General features: G+C 34.0%; 2 protein-coding genes across 2 annotated transcripts; both read left to right on the top strand.

Moving 5' to 3' along the window:
- The first annotated feature begins 1,099 nt into the window (after positions 1 to 1,099).
- Positions 1,100 to 9,065, top strand: LOC105155848 (protein transport protein SEC16A homolog). Its single transcript, XM_011071826.3, has 13 exons — positions 1,100 to 3,433; positions 3,519 to 3,833; positions 4,851 to 4,979; positions 5,054 to 5,176; positions 5,262 to 5,432; positions 5,651 to 5,776; positions 5,866 to 6,000; positions 6,697 to 6,824; positions 6,902 to 7,010; positions 7,082 to 7,393; positions 7,502 to 7,657; positions 7,750 to 8,048; positions 8,460 to 9,065. Exons 1-13 carry the CDS (start codon positions 1,565 to 1,567, stop codon positions 8,962 to 8,964), a joined length of 4,377 nt encoding a protein of 1,458 aa, XP_011070128.1. The 5' UTR covers positions 1,100 to 1,564; the 3' UTR covers positions 8,965 to 9,065.
- Positions 9,066 to 14,492: 5,427 nt separating this feature from the next.
- LOC105155847 (putative glucuronosyltransferase PGSIP8) lies at positions 14,493 to 19,851 on the top strand. The gene is made up of 5 exons (XM_011071825.3): positions 14,493 to 14,924; positions 17,833 to 18,091; positions 18,257 to 18,458; positions 18,552 to 18,699; positions 18,940 to 19,851. Exons 1-5 carry the CDS (start codon positions 14,677 to 14,679, stop codon positions 19,466 to 19,468), a joined length of 1,386 nt encoding a protein of 461 aa, XP_011070127.1. The 5' UTR covers positions 14,493 to 14,676; the 3' UTR covers positions 19,469 to 19,851.
- Positions 19,852 to 25,066: the final 5,215 nt, after the last annotated feature.

Here is a 25,066-nt window from a genome sequence, read left to right as displayed (position 1 = left end):
TTATTATCGTTGAATTTTAAGTTACAAATATTTTGTTGAATTTCTTAAGTGTAAAATATTTTAAATAAATTATCTAGCAAGTAAATGTTAATAATATAATTAACAAAATAAAAATAGTAAGATTGTATTTATATATAATAAAAAGCCACGTTTCTAATCTAGATCAGCCTCCCCATTGCTAGCATTTGCATGGTCTTGTACACCATCGTTGGGGGTCGGGGATCAATTGGAGGCTAGGACGGAGGGATGGACTAGGTGTCGATAAATTAGGTGACTAAAATTACGTTATTAGTAAAAAAAAAAAAATTAAATTAATATATTGAAAGAAAAAATTTATATAAATTACTTACCTCAACCTCCTTCAATCTCGGGCAGCTCCAATGCTCATCGTTCTTTCTTGTAGTATCAGTATTTTATATTTATAATGATATAAATATTATGTATGTACTAAACCTATCATAAAATACAGACATAAAAAATCATTGTATTAATATATATTATAATAATTTATTTATTATAGAGTATATTAAATGAATTGTGTATTATCTGAGCTTTACTATAATGATATAAATTGTCTTATAGTATATAATTACATTATAATTTATTGTACTAAATTCAATAATTTTTTCTAAACTGTGCACTGAATCATAATATTATTCCTAAAATGAGACTGCAACCCAACAATTTTCCAAATTTTTCTAAAACTATGCTATCTTTTATGTTTTTCTGAATTAAAAAAAATGCATATTTCTTAAAACTACATACAAATACATACATATATTTCAAAAATTGCAAAATTTCATAAAAATACGTCCAAATACATGCATATTTGTGTTACTTTCTGGGCTGCTAGAATGTACTGTGCATGCATAAATTTGTTGCCCCTATTATGTTAGTCCTAATTAAATAATTATTAAGTAATATTAGTAAAGATGAATTATCAAAATTATTTAAAGGTAAAAAGTGAAAAAAAAAACTTGAGCAAGTAGATAAAATTTAAATGAAGTGTGTAAATATTTGGTTGAAATATATATGAAGTATATATGTATATATATATATATATTTAGGGGAAGAAAACCGAGTTTTGGGTGGATTGTTGAGACATTTGGAGCGAGACCGAGGGGTTTGTCTTCTCTCCTCAGTTTGCATGCACGCAACCTCTCTCTCTCTCTCTCTCTCTTTTTGAAGATACGTACGAGGCAGATGTATCTATAATGCATGATTCGATTCTGGAATGTTTATTTTGATCTGTAAGTTAATGCTTTTCTCAAATGAGTTTACGATTGTCTTTTAGATCCTATGCAGAGAAATATAGTCAACTTTTGCAGAATTCTCAGCTATTCTTTTTTTCTTTTTCATGGTTTATAAATTGGGTAAATGCGAGAAACCTTAGATCTTTCATGATTTTGATTTGTTTGGTTTGGTTTTTTATTGTGGTTAATTTAAGTTGGTTTTGTTTTTTGAATCGGAGTTTTGTTAGCTCGAATCAATTAGCGTTTGGAACTTTTACAACATTGAACTTGGCTGTGGGAGTTTTGTGGAATTTAGGGTTGCAGTTGAGTAGATGGCTTCAGGTCCTCCTCCATTTCAGGTGGAGGATACTACAGACGAGGATTTCTTTGATAAATTAGTGAATGATGATGATGACGTAGTCTTTAAGGTCACCACCACATCATCGGCATATGTGCCTCTGTTTTCCTCAAATGGGAATAAATCTGACGAGGTTAAGGCCCTTGCAAATTTGAGGATCGATGAGATTGATAGTAATGGTGACGTTAATTGTGATAATGTTGGCACTAGTAACCATATCGGAATTGATAATCGAAGCACAAAAATTGGGAAAGTTGAACAAATTAATAACTTAGGAGCTCCGAGGCAAAGTGGAAATCCATCAATGTTGTCAAATTATTTGGAGTTTGAGAGTCTTATTCACCAATCGGAAAATGAAGATGGAGGTACTGAAGTTTTATCGGATACTACAGTTGTGAGTAAAAGTAGTGGTGAGGGTTTTTCTGATATAACTGTCGTGAGTAAGATTAGTGGTGAATCAGGGACTCCAGGAGTTAAAGAAGTGGGATGGAGTGCATTTCATGCTGATTCAGCCAAAGGTGATGGTAATGGATTTGGATCATACTCAGACTTTTTCACCGAATTGGGAGGAGAGAAAAGTGATGGTGCTTTTGTTGAGGTGGTCGGGCATACTATAAATAATGGGCCAGATGTTTCTATTGGTAATGATATACATAGGTCCGCTTATGTCGAGAACTTTAATAGCTTTTGGCAGTACAATGAGGGATACAATAATGATGTAGCAACAGATCAGAGTTCAGGTGCACATGATTTGAATAGTAGTCAGTACTGGGAGAATCAGTATCCAGGTTGGAAGTATGACCTAAGTACCGGACAATGGTATCAGGTAGATGGTTATGATGTCAGTTCCAATATGCAAGCAAACGTTGGCTCTAATTTATCTTCTACTTGGGGGTTGGCTAATGAGTTGGCTGAGGTCTCTTACTTGCAACAAACTTCTAAATCTGTTCCTGGAACTATGGCTGAGATAGGTACAACTGAGAGTGTAACTAATTGGAATCAAACCTTAGAAGAGAGTAATGGCACCTCCCCAATTTCATCAGACTTGAATCAGGTTTCCCAAGATAATAATAATTATCCACTTTATATGGTGTTTGATCCTCAGTACCCTGGATGGTATTATGATACTGTGGCCCAAGAATGGCGCATTTTGGAATCATACACTACATTAGTCCAGTCTACTCCTCAAGTTCAGGAAGAGATGCATGGGGGTGGATATGCATCAAGTGATACATTCTATCAAAAAGATGATGAGAAGACAAACCTCACAAATGATCAAAGTAATAGTTATAGCACTCAAGGCTTTGGCAGCCAAGTCCAGGATCAGACTTGGACTCAATCTGCCAGCAATTATGGTCCACAGGGCTCAAGCATGTGGCAACCTCAAAATGTTGCCAGGAGAGAATCAACTCCACAGTACATTGGAAACCAACTAAGTGAAGATCACCATAAGCATAACTTTACTGTGATTCCTCATGAGAATGGACAAAATACCACTAATTATAAAGCTTCATATTATGAGAATGCAAGTCAAGGTCAGAACGAATTTTCCATGTCTTCTGGGTTGCTAGGTTTTCCTGGTGGAAACTTAACTCAACAATACAATGATTCCAAAATTAACCAAAATGACCAAAAACATGTCTTAAATGACTACTACAACAATAAAAATTCAGTCAACTTTCCTAAGCAACACAATCAGAGTGCTCAAATCTCCTATACTCCTGCTACTGGAAGGTCATCTGCAGGTCGTCCTGCACATGCTTTGGTTGCGTTTGGTTTTGGTGGAAAACTCATTGTGCTGAAAGACAGTAGCTCTACCGAAAATTTTAACTTTGGAGGCCAGGTCTGTGTCATTGACTTCCTTTTTGAGTTTTTTTTTTTTTTAATAACTTGAACTACATGCTAAACTCTTTTATATTTTTGTGAAGAATAATGTAGGAGGTTCAATATCGATTCTAAACTTAGCAGAAATTGCGAATCACTACTCTAATTCTTCAAACAATGTTATGGGTGTTTACAATTACTTCCAAGCTCTCTGTCAGCAATTTGTTCCAGGTCCTCTTAGTAGTGGAAGTATTGGAGCTAGGGAATTGAACAAATGGATTGACGAAAGAATAGCAAATCTTGCTGATATGGATTATCGGAAGGCTGAAGTTTTAAAGATGCTTCTATCGCTGCTTAAAATAGCTTGTCAGTATTATGGAAAACTTCGATCTCCTTATGGTACAGATACTATATTGAAGGTAGATTATACATTTATTATATGAATGAAATTAGCTTGATTGAGACTATTGACTTGGATGTGACATCATGATTGATCAGTATTCCTTTGTACCAAACTTATGTTAATTACAATCAAGCACATTATGTCTATTGTTTATACCATCATACCATGTTGGTATTTTTTGAATGTGATTGCATTAGTGGATTTTACTTTGACATATTCTCTTAATGAACTCCTTTGTGAGGAAAATTAAACTAAAGATATGGGGCCTGATCTTGAGCTCTTAGCACAATCAAATTCATTAGTTCAGTACCATATTTCTATCATGTCAAAACCTGCTATAGTTCTTAATTTGTTATTCACATTTTTTTTATTCGATTTATGACCGTTTTAACACTTTGGCATCTAAATGTTTTTTTTTTTTTTGTCAACACATTTCAACTTTATAAAATCTTGCACTTTGTCATTTATAATTATTTTTTAATTAAGTTTTTTATATAAAAAGCATCACATGTATTGCACATGTGATTTTTAAGGGTTATGTGATGTGATATTTTTCACATATAGACAGTATGCGATATTTTTTTGGCAAAAAAATCAACAAAAAGAAGGTCATATATGAAAAAGTGCAAATTTCACAAATGTTGAGATGGTATGTTGACATAAAAAAAAGTATAATTCGATGTCAAAGTATAAAAATGACCCATAGTTTGGATGGAAACATATAATTTACCCTATTTTTTATCATTCTCTACTATCTTTGATTATGCAACTTGTCTATCATGACACAAGCTTGTGCGTCGTAATAAACTTGCCTAGAATGCAATTTTTTAAAGAGTCAATGCATCAGTTTTTCTTGAACTTGTATGTATATCACTATTTGTTAAACAAGTCCCTTTGTGCCAACAACAATTTGAGGGGATATATATTTACATTTATGCTTTCCTGGAAAGTAGGTTTTTTTATATCTGCTTCATTGTTTAGGGATCAATAACTAATCTAGCTCTTAGTGTTTTCTTTATTGTTATTCCGATAGGAAAATGATTCTCCAGAATCAGCAGTAGCCAAATTGTTTGCATCTACCAAAAGAAATGATTTGCAGTTTAGTCAATATGGTGTTTTTTCCAAATGCTTGCAGCAGATACCGTCTGAAGAACAAATGCAGGTATCAAATGGTTCTATGTAAACTGTTTTTGGAAATTTTAATAATCTATTATGAAGTACTACTTCATATTTTAGGTCACTGCCACTGAGGTTCAAAGTCTTCTGGTTTCTGGAAGGAAGAAAGAGGCTTTGCAATGTGCCCAAGAGGGACAGTTGTGGGGTCCTGCCCTTGTTCTTGCTGCACAACTTGGTGATCAGGTTTGTCATTATGATATTCCATTATGCCGCACTTGGCCCATCTTAGCATCTTCTTTCTAACTTTTACTTGGAAAATTAACTGCAGTTCTATGTTGAAACTGTCAAGCAAATGGCATTGCATCAGTTTGTTGCAGGGTCACCTTTGCGAACAATATGCTTGCTAATTGTTGGTCAACCAGCTGATGTGTTTTCAGCTGATAACACAACTATCAGTAACATGGTTGGTGCTATAAATATACCTCAACAACCAGCTCAGGTATATGTCTATTCTACGATCATCTCCTTTTGTCTGCTTACACTTTGTAACACTTGTTTCTATAGTTATGAGAGTTGATTTATTGGTGAGCAATATGATTTACTTGACTAATTTGGTGATATATACGCTTGTTTGTTGTTTGTGGTTTACTAAGCTGATAGAAATTACCTTAAAGTATAAAATAACTAGTCTTTTTGTGTTCCTTTTCGCAATTCTAGTTTGGTACAAATGGCATGCTGGATGACTGGAAAGAGAATCTGGCAGTGATAACTGCAAATAGGACAAAGGATGATGAACTTGTGCTTATGCATCTTGGAGATTGTTTGTGGAAACAAAGAAGTGATGTATGTTATGGTTATTTTTATGGAAATTCTTTTTCCTTATTCTTGCTTAAAACCTTTTTAATTGTTTATTTGAAATAATTTTGTTTTAGATAATTGCTGCTCATATATGCTACTTGGTTGCGGAAGCAAGCTTTGAACCATATTCAGACACTGCAAGAATGTGTCTAGTTGGTGCTGATCATTGGAAATATCCACGGACTTATGCCAGTCCAGAGGCTATTCAGGTTTTTGTAGGCTTATTATTCCATAGTCATCGTTATATTGCTTTTAGTTCTAAAATGCCTAATCCACTGTTTAGGACCACATATAAAAATTCCATTCCATCGAAAATATGGAAAAGTTTCGTTTTTCAATTCAATGGAAACAAATATACTTGGTAGTTCTGAAACTATCTAGTTCATTTAATCACTCATATTTCTTAGTATTCATGTGAAACTTTAAAATTCCTATGGAACTTTTTACATTTCCTAATTTTCTAACAAAACACTCATCTCATATTTCTGTTGATGTGTATATGAATTTTTGTGTTACTTAATAAATATTTTGCTTTAGTGTTGATTGATATAATTCTAATTAACTTCTACTACTAGCATATATGTATCAATCTAATTAGGACATCATAATATATAGTTAAACTCTCCTATAAGATAGTTCTTCTAGTTTTCATGTGCTTGTGTGTGAGTAGAACTACTGAAGAAGGTTCAAATTTAATTTCTATTTATAATTCTAAAAAACTCACTATCTTAATTTTTATATGTAGTTGTGGGTGTTGGATATTGATGGGCGGGCCTTGAGCTCATCCTTGGCAGTCGCCTATAACTAGCTTTTGAGGCACAATACAGCAAAAAATTATAGTTTGTTTATTAATATACGGGTGAAGAGCATATAGTGCATATTCTGACATTTTCTTATCTGTACAGAGGACAGAGATATATGAATATTCAAAGATGCTTGGAAACTCTCAGTTTGTCTTACTTTCATTTCAACCATATAAGCTTATATATGCTCACATGTTGGCGGAAGTTGGGAGGATCTCTGATGCATTGAAGTACTCACCTACTTATACATTTGTTATTTTCTGTGAGTAGTTAGCTTTTGTTTCCTCAGCATTACTGTTTAATGTAGGTACTGTCAAGCAGTTATTAAATCTCTCAAAACTGGTCGAACTACAGAGGTGGAGACTCTAAAACATTTAGTTTCGTCACTTGAGGAAAGGATCAAAGCTCACCAACAGGTATTTTACTATCCTCTAATTGTCTCTTTTTGCTTTACTGATACCTATAACTCAAACATTCTTTTATATAGGGGGGATTTTCCACAAACTTAGCTCCTAAAAAGTTGGTAGGTAAATTGCTCAACCTTTTTGATACTACTGCCCATCGTGTCGTTGGTAGTATACCACCAACAGTGTCAGTAGCAAGCGACAATGCTCAAGTTAACGAGAATTACCAGTTACTTGGACCTAGAGTATCGACTAGCCAATCGACATTGGCTATGTCGTCACTAGTACCTTCTCAATCTTCAGAGCCCATAAGTGATCGGACAACTAATAGCAATAGAATGGTAATGCACACAAGAAGTGTTTCAGAACCTAACTTTGGGAGAAGTCCAAGGCAGGTTTGTTTCGATCTATATGTTTTCATTCGCTGTGAAGGACAATTGTTCGTATAGTTTGATTGATTATGTGATTATAGAAAATGAATTAAGTTTTTATAATATGTGCAGGGTCATACTGATTCATTGAAGGAAGCAAGTTCAACAAATGTGGAAGACAAAGCATCAACAATTGGTGGCACATTTGGCTTTGGTAGTTTTGGTTTTGGTTCTCAACTATTGCAAAAGACTGTAGGATTAGTGCTTAGACCCCGACAAGGTCGCCAGGTACTTAAGTTCTTGTTTGACAAAATAAGCCATCATGATACTTGTAAACTTTAAGATTTGTATGCTTTCTTATGGTTGCAATTACTTTCTAGGCGAAATTGGGTGAATCTAATAAGTTCTATTATGATGAGAAACTCAAGAGATGGGTAGAAGAAGGTGTCGAACCTCCATCAGAGGAAGCAACACTTCCACCCCCACCACCAACTACAGTTTTCCAGAATGGAACATCAGATTACCGCTTAAAGAGTGCACTGCAAAATGAAGTTTCTCATACCAATCGAAGTCCAGAATCTAAAAGCCCGAAGATTGTGGATAGTAGTTCAGGAATACCACCGCTTCCTCCGACCTCAAATCAATACTCAACACGTGGAAGGATGGGTGTACGATCTAGGTAAACTTATGTGTCACCTTTAGAATTCATCCTTCTAGATTAGATCATATTTGGCAAAATGATAGCGTAAAAGGAAAGAATAACTGGTGGAGAATTATGCTTGACTAAAATGATTAACTTGGTATACTTTGTATGGCATTTATCGTTATTTTATGTTCTTCTTTAACCTTGTTATTATGATCCTTACTAGTATGGACATAACAGAGGTCTTACTATAGTTATGCACAGACTCATGGCTAAGGCCAACAAAACTATGATATTATTCCTAATTGGTGCATTTTTCAGGTAGCTTTATATTTTGTACTGGGATAGTTGTTACCTGGTTGTCTTCAAGAGAACTAATTATAAAATATGAAACGACTCAGTTACTTCACTTGTTGAGGTGGATTGATAACCTCTACTCTCTGGCAGGTATGTCGATACCTTCAACAAAGGTGGTGGGAATGCAACAAATTTGTTTCAGCCACCGTCTGCTCCATCAGTCAAACCAACAACTGGAGCCAACCCAAAATTCTTTGTTCCCACTCCAGTACATATTGTTGATCATCCCGTTGAGGCTTCTGCAAATGACATGCATGACACATCAACTCATGAAAATCATGCATCCTCTACTTTAAGCGACTCATTCCACTCACCTACACATCAATGTTCTGCTACAATGCAAAGATTCGCAAGCATGGCCGATATCTCTAATCAGGGGATGAGTAATAATGGCTCCTCCTCTTCACACTCACGACGCACAGCATCATGGAGTGGAATCTCTAATAATTCTTTTAGTGATCCAAACAGCGCTGACATAAAACCGTTGGGAGAGGTGTTAGGTATGCTCCCCTCACCAATCATGCCAAGTGACCCTTCTGTAGCACGCTCGTCAATGAGTGGTGGTGGAGATGATCCTCATGAAGTGAAACTCTGATAAATGCTACGACATGTAAATAGAAAATATTTCCATGCAGCCACAGTCCTCAAGTCTCACAAATTATGTCGTGGGGACTTTGGCGAAATGAGATCCCTTATTTTCTCTTTTATCCTATTTGTTATATTTATATATATGAATAGTTGTATTTTAAATGTCAGTTGTCACTTAGTTGTTTCTTATAGAGAAATAGGTTTACCGATCTTGCAAGATGTGATAACATGGACACCTTTAAAAGTTATACTGAAAATAGTATAATTCATTTGTTTATACATTGAGGATTACGATGTGTTAACAAATACAAGGTAATAATTATTGTTAAATGCAATCAAGACTTATTGCTTATAGGGACATGAGATTATATGTTCAGAAGCCTCAGATTGAATCTGCGCTAAATTATGATTTTCTTTTTTAATTCTCAAATCAGATGGTCTGTGTGTTCTTTATCACATAGCATTAATTTATTGTAGGATGCTTGTAAACAGGAAGTGTGAAGGTGAGGGTAGTGCAGTAGTGTGTGAGACGTGTATGTGTGCAAGTTTGAAAAGAGGGTGGATGGTTGTATTTGAGGGTGAGCATTAGTGAAGGAGCGAACACGCTCGTGTTCCTGGAGGGAGAGGGAGGGAGATAACGTTAATATGATGTATGCCTATTAGAGAATGATATTTGAATTGAGGGATCACATACACTGTAAGTGAGGGTGAAATTAAGGGCTTGCTGGCGCTTGGCTAGCAAATTTTAGTACCCATCAAAATTATTACTATGTGCATATGCATATATATATATATAGAATATTTTTGGTTAGTCTTTGTATATCTTTTTTGAAAAAGAGAAAATATTATTGTTGCACCTTAAGTATTAAAAGGGGACGGCCAAACTTTAGTCAATTTCTTTTGACAGTCATTCAATAGCATGAGTAGATGCTTGGCCGGTTTCACTTCCATGCAAACAAAATTAACAATAAGCATTGAGTTCGTTTCAATTAAAAGATGTGAGAAGTTTCTATTTATTGCAATGTCCACCAGACATTCTGCTGTATATGTGTATCGTCCCTATTGAGATGGAGAATGTTACTATGAAAATACCTTAATAGTTTCGAAAAATGCCTCCTCTTCTATCTAGTCTTGGATTTTTCAAAGTAGAGCCATCAATGTTCAGTTTGATCTAATTTTGTGGTGGGGATATCTAGTCCACTTTTAATTAGTCTTAGGTTTACCTAACTTACCAGGATATTTCTCTATAGAAAGCAGAGTTGTTCTCCAGAGATGTCTGATGTTAATAGGAGCATTTTTAAAGAGAACATGGTTTCTGAATTTTTGGGTGTACCAGAGTGAGTGAAGAAAAGTAGTTTTTGCTTGAGTTGATGATTTCAATGAATGCAAAACACATGTGAGATTATTTTAATTAAGACGAGATATTTATGGACACTAAACTTGAGTTGGTGGGGGAAAAAACTTACTCTTTGCTACAGATGTTCCATAGAGTCACCTCCTTCTTTATACTAAGAGCATATATCTGAAAAGAGCTTCTTCATATCATGTAAGAATTTTGCTAGGAGGAGTATGAGATAACTCATGAGCCAAGCCTGGACGCTGATGTACCAAGGTAGTTGTGGCATAATGAGGTTAGATGACTCGGAATTTAGCCACTTTTAAACATATTTGATTGAGACGTTTTCATCCTTCAACCATGCTTAGGTTATGGAATCATTCAGTTTTATTGTTCCAGAAAAAACAACATTGAGTGCGTAAGATGTTTTAGCGAAGTATTTGGGTTTATGCTACTCGAAATGCCTAGTAATCTCTCAAGAACAATACAACGCCTGCAAAAACAACACTATCGTAGGTTCAAGTTTTGTCCTTATTAAGTTGTGTGAGTTACGGAGCTTAATAACTAGTCAATGGAATACCTTTGTTCTTATCATAATTTTCACAATCTAATTAATGCTTAGTGATGTCACCCAATTTTTTAAATTCAAATTCTAACAAATGGCTCTCATAACCACGACATATGGGTAAGACAATTAATTGGCTATTTGTAATCTGTTTTGAATAGTCCTTTTCTATATAATGTTAAGTATTATTTATGAGAATATATTTTTCGATCAATTTGTCATCTTTCTTAATTACATAATTACTGAATGTCACGGACAAACCTCTTAAATCAAACATACTAATGAAGTTGGCTTGTGCATTTGATGGGACCATGACATCAACTTCTGAGGGTTCACCTAAAATGTTTCAATTAAAAAATCCTTAAGAAAAGCAATTCAAGAATTTTATAGAGACTTGCACCTAGTGTTTCATTCATCAATGAGTGGTGTGTTTCATCAACTACAAACATATGATGTCTATGCACTTTATTGGGTGCTTGACAAGGGGTTGTCAATTTCATTGCTCTGGCCTGCATGATTTGTCATATGAAAGCCCGCGAGCCGTGATAGATATGACAACTCCTAGGCTATGATGGCCCTTGATGTAGGAGCAAGAAATCTGACAACTTATTCCAATTCCCAACTCGTGACCAACTAAGTGGAAGGTACATACAACATAAAATAATACAGAATGTATGAATACCTCCAAAAAATAATTGAGCTCAAGAGTTTTGAGCTTCTCTGAGTCACCCGCATGGGAAACACCAATGCAAATTACCTGGCTCAACTAGCCAGCTCTTGCCAATTACAACATTCTCATTGTCATGGTAAGAACACTTACCAATACTTAAAATAATAATACTGTAATCATCTTGCATATCAGCATAGACTGGAGGAAACTCCTCATTGACTACCTCCAGGAAGGTATCTTTCCTACTAATGAAAAATAAAGCAGCCCACCCGAGAAATAAAGAAACTAGGTTACCCTACTACAAGGGATACTCTATAAATGCAACTTCACTCAGCCTCCAATGCTTGTCAGCAGAGGAGGGAACATCTATCCTGCAGCTCATGTGCTCTCACATAGGAGGGATCGCCCTTGAAGGTTAATCTTTGGAAGCCTAACATTTTCGGCTTACTCTTAAGATGGATGCCATAGACTGGATAAGAAAGTGCAAACAATACTATATTTTTTACCAACTCTTAAGAAGGATTCATGTACCTGCTGAGCCTTTTAAGGCATTTTCAGCACCTTGCATCTTCGTTAAGTAGGGGATGGATATAGTGGGACTATTTCCATCTGCGCAAGGATAGAAGTGGAAAATTTGAGGAAATGAGTAAAGGTCGAGCCTCTGACCAAGATCAGAGAAACTGAAGTGCTAAAATTCATGTGGGAAAACATAATCTGCAGATATGGTATCCCTCGTGAAATTATTTTTGACAATGGTCGCCAGTTCCAGGGCTGGAAGATCCAAGACTGGTGTATTGACCTAGGCATCCAACAAAGATTCACCTCAGTGGCCTATCCTCAAGCTAATGGATAGGTGGAGGTCACAAATGTTAGAATATATGATCAGAAAGCCAATTATATTGATCGGGATGTAATCTATTTAATAAACTTGATATAATAAAATATTATTCAATGACCTCGAGATTTGGCATCAAGTGTCCTATGAAAACTTGCACTAAGCATCAAATTCATTTAATGAATGTTGTATTTTATCGACGACAGACGTTGAACGTCTGTGAAGTTTAGTGGGTTGATTAACTAGCAAATCGATTGAACTGACTCGTAGGGATCGTCATATGAAAGCCTTGGAAGCTTGGTCAGTACGACTTGAATCCCTCCTATGATAGTATGGGAGTAGTCCTCAAATTTGAGCAACCATGGCAGTTACGTGCATACAATGACGATATTTTGGATCTGATGAGAGGTGATTGTGTCACAAACATGATCATTATAAGCCTTATGCAGTGCAGTCAGAATAAGGACGGTGGATTTTAAGAAGAGGGCCCATTCCTTGTCAGTATATGACAACGATATCTCCTATGCAATTAGAGACGCGTTTACACCTTATAAACCTGTGGCCACAGTGGTTGGTCGATTAGGAAATGGGTTCCTATGTCGTGCAATTAAGTAAAACGTGGTCTCAAGTATTAAAACATAAATGTTTAATCCAGGATGAGAACCGACAGCAAATTTCATGCCATAAACTAAGACCGAGAGACGATAGATGAAAGGCCGTACAGGCGCATAATATGGGGGCCTAAACATTCACACATATATTCCTAACATACAATTAGACCAATAACTACAAATCTTAGCTCTCTCGCAGTCAGGTACAAATTTGCTACCCAGCTATTTCATTCTCTCTGAAGAACCAATTCCAACACTAACTTAAGGGTCAAAGGGCCATTGCTAGAAACCTCCCCAACTTGGTACATTTTGTCTCTTTTGCAGGCTTAGCTGCGTTCGCTAAAAAAATGCCATTGCTTTGGAGCAACAAATACACAAAAATCCATCACTAAAATACTTTAAATATTCATTATTGTTCTTTTCTAAACAACACTATATATATATATATATATCTACATATTTATTGGAAAAATATACTACAATTAATTAGCAACTAAAAATATACATTATTTTACATTTAGGCCCAAATATCCTATGTATTTACCAATACCTAAAACATGTACTCCTCACATTGTTTTTGTCAAATTATTGTGGGACTGATGATGTAGTTTTATAAGAACACAGATTCTTGATTATCCAATCCCATAGTCTCCGGCAACACCCTCCCTCTAATCTTACATCTTCAACTTCCTAAAACTAGTGAAGGTTTTTTCTATCCAAGTCAAAGTAACAAGAGTTGAAGGCTTGATTGAAGCCTTTTGACTTCATCTATATGTGTGTCTCTGTGTGTGTGTGGATCCCACTTGAATAAATGCTCCAATTATAAATGTTAAGGTTTAGTTTTTTCTTCACCAGATGATCAATGCCCAAGTGGGATTTTAAATATATACATATATATATATATATGATGGTAGGAAACAATGTGCATTAAACAATGGTTAATCGAGTTATATATATGATGAGCATCAAAGTTCTTCATAGTTAAGGAATTAACATATGCAAATGGGAATCCTTATTTGTTATAGACTCATATCGCAACACTCTCTTATCCATTGCAGATAAAAAAATTTGAACAGTTTGTAAATTTTAAACTCTTTTATTTTTAACGACGCATCTTTTTCAAAACAAAATCGTACATACAAAACAAATGGAATAACTAATACAAGCCCACATAAAAATATCAGTGGCTATCCATGTCATCAAAAGTCCGGCAATATAGTCAACTCTGAGAACGGGACGGATTCTACCGCCAACAGGTTTACAAAAAATTCTTGTTCGAATTAAGTTTGATCGAATCATTTAAATTATAAAAATAATTATATTATATTTGTTATGTGATTGATGACTTTTCTTAAATTATACATCAATCAAATAATAAATATATTATACTTAATATATAATTTATTTAAATTTGATCAAATCGAGTCTAAATTAGAATTTATCGCGTCCACCTCCACCCACACTCTCCCAAATAAAACCCCCGCCATCCCAAATTTGTTTATTCACTAAATCCACTAATAATAATAATCAAACAATTATTAAGGGAAGAAAATGGCAATTACTCTGAAATTCCTCTCTCTCTCTCTCTCTCTCTCAAAACTTGTCTCCCTCAAATTTCCTGCTGCAAATAAAGGCACACACCAACCGCCAGTCTCCTCCCACACGCATTACACACACACACACAGAGACAGAGAGAGGGGAAATGGGAAGGGTGTTACTGAGTTTATTGGGGTGGTGGACAGTAGTAGTAGCAGTAGTGTGTGAAGGGAAGGGGGAGGGGAGTGGGAGGAGGAACGCGTACGCTACGATGATGTACATGGGAACTCCAAGGGACTACGACTTCTACGTTGCGACACGTGTCATGTTGAGATCCCTCCAGCAGCTTAAGGTTGATGCTGATCTCCTCGTCATTGCCTCCATGGATGTCCCCCTCCATTGGATTCAACCTCTGTAAGTACACTCTCTTTTGTTTTCTATTTTGGAGAGACAGAAATCTGATTTACCATAATTATATGAATACTTTCTTGTTATTATAATTAAAAGTATTCCTTAAAATTACAAATATTATAATAAACACTCTTTGTCATAGATAGAATGTATTTACTATAATATTTGTAATTTTATAAGATATTTATAATTATTACGAGAGAGTTTTTTTAATTTTACGAAGAAATTATATTATTGCATGCAGTTTACCCAATATAAAAACACGAATAAATAAAAAAAATCAAAATATTTAAAAAATAAGCTTACTAGCTAATGCTTTGAAGTTATTAAAATCTGGGGGTCATTTTGTCTTTTTTGCAAGTCCTTTTACCTACTACTACTATTATTATTATTATTATTATTATACTATTTAATACCCAATATTTGTATATTAATTATTGCCATCCAATATGTTATATTTAAATGAGGAATTAATATATTAACTCAATTATTTATTTACTCCTCTTACACTTAAGCCAAATTTTGACGTGGTAGAAATAATAAATGATACAAAATTTGGCCAATCAAGAACCGACACCAGTAATCTTTTCCACACATATATATATATATGTAAAATGGCATTTTACAAAAGTACCCTTGAGATTAAAACAATACAATCACCTTTTATATTTTTTATTTTCTTTTTTAAAAATTCAGAATAACTCAACACACTCAACACACTCGTCCGTCCATTAATCTAAATTCGAATTCAAGACCTTTTCCAAACCCAAATTAAACAGCTGAGCTGTCCCCTAAAACGACATATTTTTTAATAATATGAAAATGGATTTTATCTAAAAGAATATCAAAATTCAGAAACGAATACATCTCATGGGGATGGTGAAAAAGTAATGGTTGTGGTTGAAATTATGTAAAAATGGATGAAGTGTGCGTGGAAATTAAAGCAGCACTTTGGTTGATGTTTATCTTAACACAGAAGTTGAGGATATGCTTTTGGCTTTCTGTTTAAAAAGGAGAGAAAAGAATATGCTTTGGTGTAATTAAATAATCGGAGAGTTATATTTTGTTTTTTTTTTTCAGATTTGATGTAGTTACGCGTGTGGATCTCTTATTTTCTGAAAAATTACATCTGATATTCAAATGTTCGTATCTGTCTATCTGATAGATTTTCCTGTTAGTCAAAATTCAGTGAATTTGTTCAATGTAATAAGAAAAAACTAAATGAAAACTGATGTTTAGCCTCGATTTACTTATTGCAGATCAAATATTTTTTTCCTTACTAAACTACCAGAGTGAAGATATATATCCGTACTAAGGTGTGAAGATGTATAAGGGTGTTTTGATCATAAAAAGATTTATTTGACCTGTAATATATTAGAAATAAGTCAATTGGAGTAAATATAAATTTTTGTCCTATTTTTCTGGTAATATCAACAAATATGGTGAATCTTGGCTGACGAAAACAAATCTCAAGGGCACTAGATATAATTCTCCAAACCACAGAGAGTCTACATGTAATTAACCAAACTTCAGGGGAGGTGAATGTGATTATCCCTTAAATATTAATTGTTGTATACTCATTTTTGAAAAACTATGAGTATGTGGTGATTGTTTATATTAGGGACGATATACAATGTATCTAGTGTAATAAAAATTTGACCTTCATTTTCGTCTGTGGTGGTGTTGTATATCGGTGTGCATAATTTGATTTACAGGTCAAATTGAACAGAAATTGAAATTTTGAATCGATATTTAATTTACATATATTGCACTCGATGTCTAATACATGCACTAGATATATATAATCAAATAATTGTCACATAATCTCGATTAAAAAATATTTATAATTATATCAAATTTTAATCAATATTTAAGAGGCATTGATTCTCTATAGCTATGATGAGTTTGGGATAGATTCCAAAGCAAAAGAGTGGTGGGAAATTTGGTCCACCTTCTTTCTATAATGATTTGTTTGGAATTGCATTAGAATGTAAAAGAAGAGAGTGTTCAATTCGGTTAATCGAATTGAACTGTAATTAATATTTTGATTAATAAAAAATTTGATACGTCGAAATGGCGTACCAAAACTTTTTTCCATTCGATTCAATTGAAAACTGAAAAATTGAATATTATTAAAAAAAGAAAGGAAAAAAAAACTGTCATTTTTATAATTTTCTCAATTACTTTAATAATTTTTACGTGTTAATTAAGTTTAAAAGTAAGTAGAAATTAAATTATATTATATATATACTTGTAAAATTTAAATGTAATTTATATATATTAATATATTTTACAGAGTTATAATATATAATGTATATTTTTTAAATTTTGGTTATATGGCGGTCGGTTCAGTTAACCGAATCCAAATCAAAAAAATTCGATTCGATCGGTTTTCGGCCGATTAATCGAATTTTGAACATCTCTAGAACAGAGCTATCTAGACTATTAAAGCTAGACAATTTTGCAAATTCTATAAAAATCTCGAGCCATCAAATTTGTCGATCCAAACACAACCCAAAAGAATTTACTGACTTTGCATGCTAGCAGAATAAGTGAAATTGTGAAAGATGCATGGTTTTGCAGAGTTAAATGTTGTGACAAGAAGAATTTTTTCAGCATTATCCTTTGTGATTTCTTTACTTGTAGGAGATTGCATGTGCCCAAATAAACCTAAATAACTTGTATAATATGTATTCTTGAAATTTCGAGTATGTGTTCTTGATCAAAAAGAGGTGGAATCAGCATAAAATATGCTCTGTCATCCAAGAAATGTACATTCTATTAGGCAGAAATTTTAGTTAGCTGATGATCATGTATGAGAAATTAAGGTTGCAAGCTTTGGAACATATTGATTAGCTCTATGGATATGAAATGTTTTTCTTCGGTTTTGTTGCTTGATTTTTTGGCGCAGAGAAGGAGAAGACGGGGCTAAGGTGATGCGAGTCGACAACATAAACAATCCGTACAGCACTCAATCCAATTTCGATTGGAGATTTAAGCTAACGCTCAACAAACTTTACGCTTGGAAGCTAGTGAACTACGAGCGTGTTGTCATGCTTGATGCGGACAACCTCTTCCTCCAGAAGACCGACGAACTTTTCCAATGTGGGGAGTTTTGTGCAGTCTTCATCAATCCCTGCATCTTCCACACCGGCCTCTTCGTGTTGCAGGTGTTGACATTGTCTCCATTTCAGCTTTCTGCTTACTTTCAAGATGTTTTAAGAGAGTTACAAGCCCACCTAAACATCCTCTTAACAGAGTGTTTCTTTGTAGCTGGATGATTCCTAAGACACTGCATCTCTTTTCGTTGTAACCTCGTGTATTTTGCAATGCAGCCATCGTTGACGGTGTTTGATGACATGATCCATCAACTGGAGGCAGGAAGAAGTAACCCTGACGGTGCTGATCAAGGATTTATCGGGAGCTACTTCCCTGATTTACTTGATCAGCCGATGTTCCATCCTCCACCAAACGGAACAAGACTTGAAGGGACATACAGACTTCCTCTGGGCTATCAAATGGATGCTTCATATTATTGTAAGCGCATAATGCCGCGATCCCATGATGTTGATGTACTGTCTTGACCATATATTCTCATTTCTTACCACGTGGTGTCTTTATTTGGCTCAGATCTCAGGCTCCGGTGGAGTGTTCCGTGCGGGCCTAACAGCGTTATCACTTTCCCAGGAGCTCCGTGGCTAAAACCATGGTACTGGTGGTCGTGGCCTGTTCTCCCTTTAGGCATCCAATGGCATAAACAACGCCTACAAACTCTAGGGTAACTTCGGTTTAATATTTCTTCACATTCTTTTGATGTTATCACGACATTTTAGCACCAAACAACGAGTATTAAGCTACGCCAGCACAGTACAAGTCCCACAATTCACGTTGCTTGATTCTCACTGTTTCATATTTTCATATCAATATGTATAAGAATTATCCAAAAGTATATATGCACCAATAAGGTCAACTTACTCTTCAGCTATGCAATGATCTAATCAATCAAGTTTTTCAACAGATACAGTGCAGAAATGCCAATTGTATTCATTGAAGCTGTATTCTACTTGGGAATAATAGCCGTGGCACGTCTAGCACGGCCTAATTTATCCAAGTTATGCTATCGTCGGATCTTGTTCTTGCAAGCGGGCTTGAAACTGATCGCAATATGGTCGATTCTTGCTGCCTACGTAGTCCCTTTCTTCTTTGTCCCCCACACGATTCATCCACTTATAGGCTGGAGTCTGTATTTGCTGGGGGCCTTCTCACTTTCTTGCGTAGCCACAAACGCGTTCCTACTACCAACACTGCCAGTTCTAGCTCCATGGTTCGGGATCCTGGGATCCCTCTTCGTAATGGCCTATCCTTGGTACCCGGACGGCGTTGTGAGGGCCCTTTCCATTTTTGGGTACGCGTTTTGCTGCTCGCCTCTTCTCTGGACGTCGTTGGTTAAAATCATGTCGTCCCTTCAGGTTTCCCTCGACAGGGAAGCTTTCTTGCCTAGATTAGGGGAAAATTCATCGCCTGCCGGCTTCAACAAGTTGTACTGAGATGAAGATTGAGGACCAGTTCCTTGTTCAGCCATATTTTGGAGATCAAACCAGCTTGATGCAGCTGTCTATACACTTAAAGCAACAGGGATTCTTTCATTTATGTGAGTGACTGAATGAAGAGCTGATCATTTCATGATTGACTGGTTCTCTTCCTTGAAATTATTACATATAGAAACAACCTTGTTTTCTGAATTTTTGCAACTTATTTCCCCATGCCTTCGGACATTGTAGTCTCAGGTAATAACCATAGTAGTTGGGGGAGTATTCGAGATGATGTCTCATTAGTAAAACAAGTTTAAGGTTATTACAAACAAATCCAATTTTTGATCATGCTAAGCCAGTATATATACAGTAGTACAGCTGATTTTAATTTCTGACAATTGCTCTTTAGTTTTTTTTTTTTTTTTTTTTTTTCCATACATGATCTATGATGTTTCGTGCATGCTCCTTGATGATTTTCTGCACATGGACGATAAAGGTATCGTCCAAATACCATAATCACTTTTCTTAAAATTGATTATCACATAATCAATTATACTATGGGTATGACTTAAAAAGAGTCAAATAATCAAAGGGACGAACCTGAGTAAATTTTACGTGAGAACTAAAATTGAGAAAACTTTCAACTTTAACGGGATACAATAAGACAAAATCATAACAAATAGGACTAAACTGAAAAAGATCCTAACATAAGGGACCAAAAATATATTTTTTTTCTAAACTCAATTAGTTAGAAGTCACCCTTTTAAATTCTTCAAAAGCATTTCAAAATTTAATACTATTGATAATTTTTATTTGAAATTTCATGATACTTTTTCTTTCATAAATATATATAGTTTTTGAAGTTTATGTTAGTATTTTATATATTATTCTAATGCTATTTATTTTAAATTTTAATACCTAATAGATTAATCTTTTCAATATTTAAAATAATTTCTAACAAATTAAGCAAGTAGAAATATCATTTATTTATTTACTTTTTTTAGTTGGATATATTTACCATTAATATCCAAATAGTTTAGAGGTATTAGAATTTAGAACTCTTAAATAATCTTTTTTTTATAGAATTTTATCTTTTAAAAATAATTCTGATTTATTATTTAAAATATTACTTAAGGATATAAAAATCTTTTCACAATGGAAACATACGAGAAGAGATTCATACTTTTATATACAGTATAGACATATACTTTATTATTAAAATGGATGGGCTTTGATATTTTACTTTTTTTGGTCTGTTATTTTGTATTTTTTTATATTTAATTTAATTTTTTTTATTAATTACTCAACTTCACACTCTCATGCTATTTTTAGATAGTTATTTTTTTCTTATATTTCCATGAATCTTTTTTTTCTCTCTAATATTATTCCATTATTTATTTTTTCCCACTTCCTTATTAATCTATTATCAATTTACTATTTTGTATATATATTATTAAACAATGAAAATTTTATAAACATATCTTTATTACAAATAAAATTAAAGAATTATGCACGCATGTAGAAAGTGCCACAGATTACTAGTTATATATTAAGTGTGAGGCCATTAAAATAATTAACTTTGATTGTCAGAATACGTGTTTACTAAAATATCCTTAAATATAATTATTTTTATAACTAATCGTATCTTTTAATTAGTTATTTTTATCAATATTTTTTTTGTCTACACACATTTCGAATTAATTTTTTTAGTCGTTTTAATAAATTATTTATTTTATCTTCTTTCTCTTAATTTAAATAACAAATATATATAATAAAAAATTAAAATATATATATGTGTGGAGCGTGCTCCGACCACTGACTTTTTTTTTTTAATTTTTGCATCTTCTTAAGAAGTCAATCCCTCATTCATTGACAAGATATCCTAGGAATTTGCCACTACGAACCCCAAACATGCATTTAGCTAGGTTTAATTTCATTCCATACCTTTGCATGATTTGAAAAGATTCTCCCAAATGAATTAAGTGCTCTTATTCTTTCATATTTTTACTAACATATCATTCACATATACCTCCATAGTTTTACCAATCAACTCTTTGAATATGAGACTTATGAGCCTTTGGTACGTTGCAACTGAATTCTTAAGACCAAAGAGCATATGACCAAATAACAGTGGATCCCATTTTTATTAATAAATGAAGTCTTAATACGATCCTCTTCGACCATAATAATCTAATGGTACCCCTGAAAGTCATCCATCATACTTAGCAAAGCGCAACCTACTATAGAGTCCATCAGTTGATCAATTCAAGAGAGTGGATAGGGATATCTTGGGCATGCTTTATAGAGATTAGTGAACTCTATGCGCATTCTCCATTTTCCCTCAGGGTTTGGCACAAGTACCACATTTGCTAGCCATCCAGTTTACTGAACCTCGATGATATATCCAACAACTAGTAATTTATTAACTTTGTTTTCAATGATTTGATTCCTTTTTTCCCCAAAATTCCTTCAATTCTACCTGATAGGTTTTGCATTGGGATCCATATTTAATCTGTGTTCGATACTTTATAGGTTGATCCCTTGAAAATCAGATGTTGCCGTTGCGAACATGTGAACATTCTCTCCTAGGAAATCAATCAACATCATATCCATATTTGAAGGAACCTGACTTCCTATTCCTATTGCTATGTTAGAGTTGCCCAGAATAAGCTCCATAACCTTATTGTCAGAGGGATCCATCCTCTCCACCTTTTTCTTAAAGTCTTACTCAACCTCGAAATCTAATTGTCTTCTTTCTACTTTATCCTTAACCAATTTTGTTTTTAATTGAACTTGTTTTTATCGAAGTACGATTGCACTTTCTAGCTAGTTTGTGTTCACCTTTCAATTTATCCTCAATCTCATAGGAATTTATCGGTGAGAATTAGGTCTTTTTTGTTAATGTTGTTGGTAAATTAAATCTTGTGAACATTCTCAGGGTTATTCATTAATTAGGGAATTAGCCAATGCAAGCTCCTTGTCTGACCAAAAGGTAAGAAAAAATAAGGTCGTTAAGTTGTACCAATGACTATAACTAATTTATTTGTTCGAACGATTATCATTTTTTGATCAAGGACCAATAGTGGAATCAACCATAAACCTGACTTCAATCTGAAAGTTTTCTCCTATATTTATCTGTTCACTCTAATTTCATCTTTTTAATTCAATCACAATCAAAATCCCCATTTTTTATTTTATTCATAAAAATCAACTTATAACCAATCTTTGATAAATCGACCCTAGTCATTACTATCGCAAGATTGTTTGTAGAAAATTCTTTTTCGTGGTTTTGACACTCATTAAAGTGGAGGACCATACCTCTCTCAACCACCCACTCTTTAAGCAATCTTCTCAAATTATTTCGTGATATAGTAAACAATTTAGTGTTTCAGGTGGGTTAGCAAAGTGAGTACGCAACGGACCAGCAACTATTTGTTTTCCATGTCCCCCTTAGGAATTACCGGAAGTCTCATCCATGCTCTGTGTACTCAAAAGAACTAGAGAATTTTTGCACAAACGGTGCCAAATGTCATATCATAAAATCATGATATATGTTTAAGGTATTTTATATTGGTCTAAAGATATTCTACCGCTCCAATTGGTTTAGGAAACTCCCAATGGTATGTGAAAAACCTGCAAAACAGGACAATGTTAGGGCCTAGCCTAAAGGAATTCCGACAAAAGCACTCTGATGCTCAAGCTAGTTTGAGTTTAAGCTCTCAAACAAAAATAAAATAATAGTTGGGGTAACCAAAAATATACCTGAAGCTGAGGTGCCCATATTTATAAATGTTAGTTGGATTGTACGATTCCATATCCACCCTAGGCCGAAAACATGATCAACAGTGTATAGTGGGCCACACATATCCGTATAACTCGACAAGAAGAAGTCCAAGCAGACAAAGGTTGTCGTACTATTGATACGGTTAAAATAGGCAAGACCCAAGATATTAGAGAGAGGCTCAAAATATCCAAGAACGAGCGAGGCCCGAAAGAGTTCAAGTAATAAGTCAGCAAGAGATGTTTACGTGTCGTCATCGCCTGGTGGATAGATGTCGTCTGTACGAGTGGTCTTCGATATACATACCCCGAGCCATTATCAAAGTCAAGGTAACTATTCACGCATTATCCCCAACTTTGATATATTATCCAGACATAAATTTATACTTTTTACCCGACCTAACTTGAACGTCAGAATGCTTATGTCGGATCAAATCCAACACTCCTTTTCTATGCAGGCTTGAAGTTCATTCTCAACCTCCCGAGCCTAGAAGTTAATGATCAATGACTTCTGGAGATCGGACCCCATCAATTACCAAAAGTAATTGTAGCCTACCAGTGCAGGATGAATGTGATTTTTATTACGTTCGAAGATCCCACAAATATATTTATACTTATACAATTTAAAAAAAAAAAATCAACATGGAGCCCAATTATCATGTATCAAATCGATCCATTCAAGAAAATTCTTTTAAAAACCTTGAATCATAATATCATAGACTGAAATGAAGGTCTCTCACTAATGTTGAAAACCTCTAATGAAGTTCTCTAAATATCACCACATCACAAATACTCAATAATTGTACGCATACCATATCGGCAAATTATTACCCCCTGATTGAGGGGCTACTTTTAGGACAATGCCCTCGTGAACTTTGACAAACTTTTTCCACCAACCCTACCCCTCCTATTACAGAAAAACAAACACTCATCTCCATCTCCGGACCAATCATGTGCGGCCCATTTTCCTATTGCCAGCCAATCATCATTCATAAAGAACCTCATCAGCCCCAATTCTGGGAAGGGCTTTTTGGTCATAAAGCAAAAAGTGATCCAAATTATTTCATTGTCAAGAAATAACCAGTACATAACTGTTGGCTTTCTATCTAACGTTCAGAAACTCTGACAATGTTTTTAATATGGCGGGCCCACTTACGGTGGCCACACGATAATGTAAAAATATAAAAAAAAAAATATTACAAAATTAATTAATGTTTTTAGCCATTCCCCCACCATAATCCACCACCGGAACATACACAATTTTTAATTTAATATCACTTAGTAATTATGATTTAGAGGGTGGTTGGTTAGATTTATTTAAAATATTTTATAACCTCCGGTAATTTTTATAAGATGTGTTAAGAATTTAATATGTTAATTTTATTTTAAAAATAAAAGTTTAAAATATTTGAATAAATAAAATTTCAGGCTTATAAAATATTAGAATGTTATTATTCGAATTTAATATCATATAAATAGATACTTTTTTTTGGGGGTCGTTATATCAAAGGTTACGCGTCAAGTACAATCATGTACAAAATTTATACGAAAATAAAAAGAAGTAATTTTTTTGTGAAATGTGTACAAATATATTAAAAAGTAATGATTTGGAATAATTAGTATCGCTTCATTATGTTAATGAAAATAAGATAATTAATCGTAATGTATCTACCATTATTTCAAAATTTGATGAAAAAATTATTTTCTATTTAATAAAATTAATATTATGTTTTGGTTACCGTTTATTCATAATTATTTTTTATCGATACTAGATATAAGAAGTATTAAAATTTAATAACAATTAAAACGATATTAAACTTTCATCTTCGACAT

This window comes from Sesamum indicum, linkage group LG2 (assembly GCF_026168435.1).
Source record: "Sesamum indicum cultivar Baizhima isolate 11 linkage group LG2, ASM2616843v1, whole genome shotgun sequence".
Taxonomy (NCBI): domain Eukaryota; kingdom Viridiplantae; phylum Streptophyta; class Magnoliopsida; order Lamiales; family Pedaliaceae; genus Sesamum; species Sesamum indicum.
This window is presented reverse-complemented; position numbering and strand designations above follow the sequence as displayed.